This window comes from Leuciscus leuciscus, assembly GCF_965113295.1.
Source record: "Leuciscus leuciscus genome assembly, chromosome: 22".
Lineage (NCBI taxonomy): Eukaryota > Metazoa > Chordata > Actinopteri > Cypriniformes > Leuciscidae > Leuciscus > Leuciscus leuciscus.
The window spans coordinates 8,223,427-8,233,204 of record NC_138746.1 but is presented as its reverse complement, the minus strand read 5'-3'; the positions used below and the strand labels follow the sequence as shown (position 1 = coordinate 8,233,204).

The following is a 9,778-nucleotide window of genomic DNA, read 5'->3' as shown; positions in this document are numbered from 1 at the left end:
TATCCCTTGAGGCCACGGGAGAGGATTTATGAATGGCAGCGAAATAACGCAACTGTCGTTAGTAGATCACGTGACAGTACAACATTCATACTATATGGAATGCAGAGGTGGACGAAGTACACAACTTCCTTACTTGAGTGAAAGTATAGATACTATACAAATATTACTCCGTTACAAGTAAAAGTTGCAAAGACCAATTTTTACTTAAGTAAAAGTACAGAAGTACTCGTTTTTAAAAATACTCAAGTATCAAAAGTAAAAAGTAAATGTCAATGCATTGTTTTATTATTGTTGCATTGTTGTATGTAATACTTAAAGTACCGTATGCCTCTGAATCTACGCCTGCCTACCTACCCTCATGTCAATATCACATTTATTTCTAAAACACAGTTCCAGTAGTGGGATTGAATGTGAGATTGAATAAGTGCACTCAATAACGTCCACAATGGTTTCGGACACCCAAATGGCTGTTCCCTCAAATATTGCCCTATTTAATGTTTTTTGGCTTTTAGTATGAATATGTTCGCCTTACTGTTATCTATAAGCTAGTGTGCTCCAAAAAAGTGACAAAAGTCAACATTTAGAAGACCAAACCCAACGTTGAAAATTTAAATCAGGTTTATGTCAGAATCCAATGTCAGATTGACGTTGATCTCCAACGTTGGACAGACGTTGTATTGTGGTTGAAAATGAAAATCGGGTTGACGTCAGAAACCAACATCAGTCGAGTTCTGACGTCAACCCGACTTTTATTTTCAATCAGTATCCAACGTCAATCTGACGTCGGGTTCTGATGTCAATCAGATGCAGGGTTCTGACGTCACCCCAACTTTCATTTCCAACCAAAATGCAACCCCTGCAACCAAAATCATCCACTGACTGATGTTACTTTCTACTCAAGGACCTTGACAGAATTGTAGTGGAGTAAAAAGTACAATATTTGTCTTTCAAATGTAGTGAAGTTTAAGTAAAAAGTTTCCAGAAAAAATAATACTCAAGTAAAGTACAGATACTCAAAAAGTGTACTTAAGTACAGTACTCAAGTAAATGTACTTTGTTACTGTCCACCTCTGATGGAATGTACTTTTTAACCGGTCACAAAGTAAATCCAAATTCAATTGTAGTACCTACTCAGACAGTTCGTGGTTCGGATGCAGCGTATTCGTTTATCTTGAGTGGTGCCTCGTCAAGTGCCTGTTTAAAAGATTAGTTTGTGCTAATGACATTAATTACACAATACAACTGTTTAACTATAAGGAAATGAGCAAACCTTTTGTATTTAGGTGTTTGTGACCTCTGATAAAAGAGTCAAGAGAATGAAGAAATGGAGAAGGATTCAATTGTTAATGCAAAGCACATAACCTTTACTTTGAAAGAAGGTAATATACATCCTGGAATTACAGATAATAAAGATACATTATGAGCAAAATAAATTCACAATGGATATCCTCTCTTCTTTCACTGATCCAAAGAGTGGGGCAAACTAGAAAATGTCTACAGTATCAATGAGGGAAAATGTGGAAGCAAACTTAAAAAGCATGTATGTCCAGGCATTCACTGAATACACTGTATAAAAAAAAGAGAAAAAAAGGAAAAACAGCAAGCAGTAGTCCACGTTGCTAAGAACCTCAAAAAACAACTGAAAGAAAAGAAAGGAGCTTGATTTTCATGGTGTTCCTCTCACTACATAGTTCAACTGCAACGCAAATATCATAAATAGATGGAGGGGAGAAACAAGCAAGATGCCACAATTCCAGCATAGCTGAAACAATAAATGACCACTCCAAATTCCAAACTTGGAGCATGACCAAAAGTAATCCTTTACAAACCTTTAAGATAGTCAGTCTGCAGGCGCCTCTGCAATCACTTCTCATGCCAAACACCTCTAACCAAAGCATGTTAAAACAGTTTGGGCCCTTAAAACGTCCGTGTGGATTAAGTTGTGGGTTCATTTGTTCATTCATGACGTGACGCGTGAGAACGAAAGGTTAAAGCAAAGAATGGTATGTCTCTTTATCTAAGCCTTAGAACCTCTTCAGCTAGGTAAGTCTCGATTAGTCCTTTAAACTCTCTCAAATCACTAAAAATGATATCAGTAACATCTAGCTTAACTGCTATAGTTTTTCTCTCAGGTCTAAACAAGCAGACGTCCCCTGATCCACACGATAACGGTGCTGATCATTTCAGGCTGGAGAGAGCACTACATTTACATATTTGATTTTTCTTTTCTTTTCTTAAAAAGGAAGGGCACTACAGTAGTTGACTCAAACTCAAAAGTATTAATGTGATGCAAATTTTGAAATTTTATAAACCTACAATGAGTTGAAATTAGTTTTCTTCAAACTGAGTACATGTTCTTTGTTGTAGAGCCACTTTTGCTAGAGGTGTCGTCATGTGACTGGTATCCGATGAGGGTTTTGCTTGGGATACTCAAACGCTCTTTGTATTGTTGCCTAAAGGGGAAGAACAACAGATATCACAATGAATAAATCAAATATCAGCTAAACACATTCCACATTTTGGTGGAATTAGGATTATTTATTTTTATTCAGCAAGGACGCATTTCATTGATCGAAAATGACAGTAAAGACATTTATAATGTTACAACAAAATTCTATTCCAAACTTTTATTTCTATTCTATTATCTTGTATCCTGAAAGACTATATATATATATCATGGTTTAAACAAAAATATTAAAGGGATAGTTCACTTTGAAATTAAATTCTGGTATGTTTTAGCTTACCTCAAGGGCATCCAAGATGTAGGTGTCTTTTTTTCCGCAGTAGTTTCAATTTTGATATTTTTAGGTCAAACCGTTCTTGTCTGTCAGTCATATAATGCAGGTCTATGGTCACTGTCTCAACGAGCATGCACAGAGTCCAAATTAAAACAATTCCCCGTCGTCCAAATTAAACAATTCCCCATCGTAAGTACACACTGCGAAACCGTAGCCAATGCGACATCTAGTGTATATATCTATACCCGCCCGCGCTCTCAGATCACTTGGACGTAGCTGTGTTCAAGAGGTAAAAACGATATAAAAACTGTTCGTTTTCTCACACAAACCGCTCGTTTCGTGTCTTAGGCCATCAATGTGTACTTACGATGGGGAATTGTTTAATTTGGACGACGGGGAATTGTTTTAATTTGGACTCTGTGCATGCTCTTTGAGACAGTGACCATAGACCTGCATTATATGACTGACAGACAAGAACGGTTTGACCTAAAAATATCAAAATTGAAACTACTGCGGAAAAAAAGACACCTACATCTTGGATGCCCTTGAGGTAAGCTAAAACATACCAAAATTTAATTTCAAAGTGAACTATCCCTTTAAGCAGCACACCTGTTTTCAACATTGAAGAAATGTTCCTTGAAATGCAAAAAATCTGCATATTTAGAATGATTTCTGAAGGATCATGTGACACTGAAGACTGGAGTAATGATGCTGAAAATTCAGCTTTGCCATCACAACAATCAAATTGAACAAATATTAAAATAAAAAGTTATTTTAAATATTTCACGATACTACGGTTTCACTGCATTTTTGATCAAATAAATGCAAAAAATAGGGCTGTGGAATGTGACTAAACGGTTGCATTTTGAATAAAACGTCAACCTTTTTTCTAGCCTCTTTATCAGCTCGGCTCAAAAGACAGCGCAACGCGAGCTTAGAGTGAATGCGTGTACATGCTGACGTCTGGATCACGCGAGTGACGCGACCACTAAACTGTGCAGTGAGATGCAGTGAGATCCAGTGAGAAGCACTCGAGTTTATATCTGATGCTAACCGAGAGTTCAACAACAAAACAGGAGAAACACTGTGCCACAACAATCAGTTAAAATACTTTTCAATCCACAAGTCCCCAACATTAAGCATGGATTTGTAATGTAATTGTGAATATTAAATATATTAAAGGAGTAATGGAATATATATACTTACCCTACAGCATTTTTGTTAAGCTACAGCAGTTTTTGTGCATTTTTATTTATACTAAATGTATTTAGGCTACTGTTTTTACTGTAGAAATAATAGTTATTTTTTACCAAGGTAGTGAGGTGCTATTCTTTTTTATTTATTTATCTGTGGCTATCATGATCTACAAATGTATGATGCTATCGAAGAGCAATGGTTAATTTGAATAACTTAGCCAGAATATTTCAAATTCTCCCTAAAAAAAATTAGGTTGTTAGAAGTTTACAGATATTGTTTTTGTTATTGAAAATAAATGTACATCCGCATCCCAACTCAAGCTACTGCTACTGTCAAACGTGCATTTCCAAGAGACAAAACATGTAATAAATATTAAATATTATTAATAATTATTAATTAGCAACGCACCCTATCGTCATGATAGCGTCCCTGTTTTGGCAGTTGCCTGTCCAGATGGCTATTTTATCCCCCTTTGGCCTGACATTGACCACAGCTCCACACACGTCTTCACTGGCCTCATCAAAGGACTCTCCGATTAAACATAACAGCTGCAAAACACATGCACAGTATGAAGTTATGCAAAGCACACTGAGCCATCCACAAAACCATGAAAAAAGAAAAACTCTTACTGTCTCCATCCAGTAGCGGTCAAGGTCATTGTGTCGTTGCTGTTTGCTGAGGGTCATTAACCACCTTCCTCCGAGTTTATTCCTGTCATCCTCCCACATGGGTTTAATACCATCCTGAGACAAACACAATCTGGACATCAGTGTTTTCTCATTTTTGCCAAGCTCTATTCATCCCTTTATTTAGCATGCAGATAATTAAATCTGCAGTCACATGGTCAGAGTGATACCCACAGAAACTCAGAAATGCACCTGCTTTGCAATGAAATGTTTAGTTAATAATCAGCCACACATTTCAGTTCGGCCATATACACACTTCCTCATCTTACCTTAAATAAGCAGTAGTCACAGCCAAAACCAAGCTTACTGGGCTGCTGTATGTGATTGTATAATCTGAGGAGTGAACAGAAGTCAAATCCATCATGAAAAAAAAGGGCAGTAATGTCACTTAATGTCAAAATACACGATAAAGGAAAACCACTTACGCCCAGAAATCTTCCACTGTGTCAAACTTGGAGATGAGACGCAGATTTTCTGTCCAACTTTTGCTCTTGTCATTTTTGAAATACCAGAGAGCCCATCTGCAGGGAGGCAAATAAGGACAGTGAGCACGAGAGTCTCCTTGTGTCACTCATATAATATTCATGTAGAAGCTCTCAAAGAGCTGCTTCATCCGAGAGACGACTCTCACGGTCCTTTTAACCAATGGAAAACCACGGCTACTAGGCAAAAATGAATAAAATTAAAATTGAATTGAATTAAAAATAGTACAGGTTATAGTATCATTATTAAATATAAATTGATCGTGTTACTCTGAACAGATGGCCAGATGTCCTTCTGCTGCTGAAGCTCAAGAAGATCTTTAGATCATCTCAAATCATGCTGGAGAACATGATCATCAGATATCACACAAACAGCGAGTGTTGCTTTCATTAAAGCCAATTCTTAGACATTCTTAAATTCATGTTACTTTTTCAATCAAATTTTTTCTACTAATAACTACTGATAATATTTAATTCGTAATGGAAAAAAAGACAGTTTGATGCGTTTGTGAAAACATTTTCACAGTGGAGTCAAGACTTTTGAACCCCATTGTATACACCTTTTAAATACATGAATCATTTTATTCAGCAGGGACACATTAAATTGATCAAAAGTGACCATTATTTTTTTATAATGTTAGAAAGGATTTCTATTTCAAATAAATGCGGTTCTTGTGATCCTTCTATTGATCAAATAATCAGTAATGTTGTAATGTTTAGTAATGTTTCTTGAGCACCAAATCATTATATTAGAAAGATTTCTGAAGGATCATGTGACACTGAAGACCTGTAGACTCTGAGCTGTAGACTCAGCTTTGCTTTCATAAGAATAAAATAGAAAATACTTCAAATCATAATATTTCACAATTTTACTGCAGCCATGGTGAGCATAAAAAAAAAGAAAAAAAAAGAGGAATTGTCTATAAGAACAAAAGTGAATTTTCACCTTTGACAATGTTTCATTCTAACCAGCTGCATAAAAGCAAAAGGATAGAGGAAATAATGCAGCTCCACTACACAAAGAGCTATATTAACAATCATAATAAAGGCTGCTATCATTCTAGAAACCAGCAGTAAGAGCTGAGTACATGACAGATGCACCCTGTCACTGATGCTAGAGTTATCTGTTGCAGCCCTGACCTGTGGTGAACTTTAAACTATCTATAACAGACTAGAAAAAAAAAAAAAGCATAACGAAAATTCTACAAATGACAGTCATTAAACAAAACTTAAACGTTACATCTAGCAATTGCAACACAAACTGAAATGTGAATGCTGTACTTGAGTGAGATCTAAACACCCCAGGAATAAGCCACGGGCTGTGAAAGGGCTGGAATGAGACAGCTCAACATGTAAGCTCAGCACTTCCTGCAGCACACTGGCGGACTGCAACCTCATCACTCATATGACTTTTGAGCTCAGAGTCACACCAAACACTACTGCCACACAAAATGTGACAATGTCATGCAAGACTAGATTCGAAAATGTCACATTATCTAAAGATGTCAATGTTAGGCAAGTAGTACTTTATTTTCTCTGTTTTTGAAGAAGTCTCTTATGCTCAAAACAGTAATACTGTGAAATAGTTACAATTTAAAATAACTTTTCTATTGTCTTATATTTTAAATGTAATTTATTATTGTGAAGACAAAGCTGAGTTTTCAGCATCACTCAAGTCACATGATCCTTCAGAAATCATTCTAATATACTGAATTTGATGCTCACTGCTCAATAAACATTTATATTTATTATCAATGTTGAAAACAGTTGTTCTGTTTAATATTTGTGTGGAAGCTCTGATCATTTTTTTTTCAGGATTCTTTGATACACAAAGTTCAAAAGAACAACATTTATAATATTACAAAAGATTTATATTTTAAATAATCCCTTTACTTTTCTTAAATAAATGTCTTTACTTTGTCTGCCACTTTTCATAAATTTAACGCGGAAAAATGTACGGTCACACTTTAGATTAGAGTCTAATTCTCACTACAAAGTTTTGCCTCAAACTCCTAACTACTGCTTATTAATAGTAAGGTAGTTGTTAAGTTTAGGTATTGGGTAGGGTAAGGGATGTAGAATATGGTCATGCAGAAAAAGGCATTAATATGTGCTTTATAAGTAACTAATAAACAGCCAATATCCTAGTGATATGCATGCTAATAAGCAGCTATAATAGTGAGAATTGGGCCCTACACTAAAGTGTTACCAAATATAAATTTCTTTGCAAAAAAATATATTTTACTGCCCAATAAAATTTAAACGGTAGTTTATGGCTAGTTTTAGATGATCAACATTGGCTAAAAAAATGCACTCTAATTTCTGAGATTTTGAATAAATAGTCTAAAAAATTTATTCAGTTCATTTCAGCAAATATGTACTCTATTCACTTTAATCCCTAATGCACTAGGACTGATCTATGCTATCTGCTTAGTGTGGCATATGCTACACAGGTGATGTATATAGAAGTTCAGATATAAATACACATAGAAATGTATGACATTTACCTGTTTTGCAAAGGGTGTTTGATGTACTGTTCAGGACTTGTCACAAGACTTGTCACAGGAGCCGTAGGACTTTCAGCACGGACTTCTTCATTTTCAGTTCCTCGCTACATAAATGCAAAATGACTTAATGAAAATGGGTTCATGACCTTTTTTCAGTCACAGAAATTTTTATTCTACAAGAAGTGATTTCTATTTCCATGACTATTCCCCATTTTAAAATAGATACCCCCAGGTTTTTCCATGACGGTGGGGAAACTGATTACAGAAAAGTTCAGGGTCATTCCACGCATTCATAGAGAAATACTGACAATCACCTCATTGCACAAGTCATGATCCTCAACCTGAAACTGACCTACAGCACATTCTGTGCAGCTGTCAGCCTGTCTCCACTGCTAAAGAGGCTCTTGGACAATCTGAGATCTTTCTTTGGGCAAATAGCAAAAAATACTAAATGAAAACAGATGTTTCAATTGCAATCTATTGGCTCAATACTTCGAAACCCCAAGATAACGTTACATGGGGCTGGTTGCAAGACTAGTCTTATATCTTTTTAAGTCAGTTTCATAAAAACGTAGATTTGATACTAATTTCATACCAAAAAATAAGATTGACTGCCCCTTGACTAACTGCTAGTGGGTCATGCTAGATCTTAAGACACTGTCTTAACATAATACCTATGTGTGTGCAACTGGCCCCTGTGATCAAACTTACCAGATATGCGGGCTTGTTACCAAGACAACTAGCTAGATTACAGCATGTACTTAATGCAGTGTAGAGCAGATCACACACTATTGAGTCAGTAAGTGTAATTTCCAGTTCAATTTGGAGTCATACACCCTCTACTGTCCGCTAAGGTACAAGCTTCTCTAAACACATGCTGACTTATTTCAGCGATCAATGACTTTGGTGCTATTCACGTAATCAGACTACACGTAAATTCTTTTGTGCACATTGAAACGTCACATTTAGTTGATATAGTGAATTACAAAACGTATTAAGCAGCCACGACTGCACACGCTAGCCGAACACAGTTAGCCATGAACACACGTGTCCAGATGTCTGGAGATATGATCTCTTCACGTGGAGACGAGAGAAAACCCGACACCATCCGCCCTCAAAGCGTTATGGTATCATTACGCCGCTTTGAAATGAGCCGGTAACGGGTGTGAGGACCGGTGAATTGTCGTTGCCCGGACCCTCCCTGTCTCTAAAGTCACCAGCAGCATTGCCGCCCCGAAACCATACTGAACCCCAAAACGACACCTCCAGCTTTTAACACTACTGCTCACTGTTTAAACATGTCCCGCAGACAACACAATAGACGCTGGTTTACCATTGTTGGTCGCGGAGAAGCCCTAAATGAAAAAAAGCCCGCTCCCTCTTACCGGCTCCGAAGTCGCCATCTTGCCTGTAAAAATTCTTCTGACCGTTGGACGCTGCTGCGTCACGCACGCGCTCGAGAATCTACGGAAGCTGGTAGGGCTCCCGCGAGCTGAACGCACTGCATGCGGGAGACTGAAACGCAATTTTTATTTGTATTAATTTTTTTTAATTTTTACATGTTTTTTAGTTTGTTTTTGTTATACATACAAACAAAACAAAAAAGAGAAATCATGAAATGTTGAAACAAGTAAAGATTAGGCCTACTTCAAAAGTAAATATATGAAATTACATATTCTAAAAAGAAAGAAAGAATGATGATGCACCGCTGAAATTTAAACTTGTAAAAACATACCCTTCCAAAAATTATACTTAAAGTTAAAACATAAGTTCAAGTATATTTTCCAAAGCTATAGCCTATGTGGCAAGTAACTATAGCCTACTAATATTAGTGTACTACTACTTGTATGTGTGGTGTAGTCTAGTTTTTTGTAGTGAGTATACTGTAATCTGTAATGTTTGTGTGATATTCCCTTAAAATAACGTTTTAAAAGATTGTATTATTATTATTATTATTTTAAAATACATTTTACTGTGCAATTTCTTTCTAATTTCTTTGAGTTGGACCGAACTTTTATTTTGGTGGGTTGTACACATTTGAGTTTCTGTGTGTTTTAATAAACTATTATTATTATTATTATTAGGCCTACTTGAAGTATACTCTACTGTGCAATAGTAATATATTTCTGTTATAATTTCTTCAAGTTATACCGAACTTTTATTTTGAC

General features: G+C 36.1%; 1 protein-coding gene across 2 annotated transcripts; it reads right to left on the bottom strand.

Moving 5' to 3' along the window:
- Positions 1 to 1,286: 1,286 nt before the first annotated feature.
- eif4e1c (eukaryotic translation initiation factor 4E family member 1c) lies at positions 1,287 to 9,112 on the bottom strand. Of its 2 annotated transcripts, XM_082154023.1 has the most exons (7): positions 8,996 to 9,109; positions 7,611 to 7,714; positions 5,047 to 5,142; positions 4,891 to 4,954; positions 4,565 to 4,678; positions 4,344 to 4,483; positions 1,287 to 2,453 (listed from the first exon to the last, which is right to left on the bottom strand). In XM_082154023.1, the coding sequence occupies exons 1-7, from the start codon at positions 9,011 to 9,013 to the stop codon at positions 2,339 to 2,341; spliced, it is 651 nt and encodes a 216-aa protein (XP_082010149.1). In that variant the 5' UTR covers positions 9,014 to 9,109; the 3' UTR covers positions 1,287 to 2,338. The 2 variants fall into 2 exon arrangements, with proteins under 2 accessions (XP_082010149.1, XP_082010148.1); XM_082154022.1 differs by having other exon boundaries at positions 4,344 to 4,678; positions 8,996 to 9,112.
- Between the last annotated feature and the right edge of the window lie 666 nt (positions 9,113 to 9,778).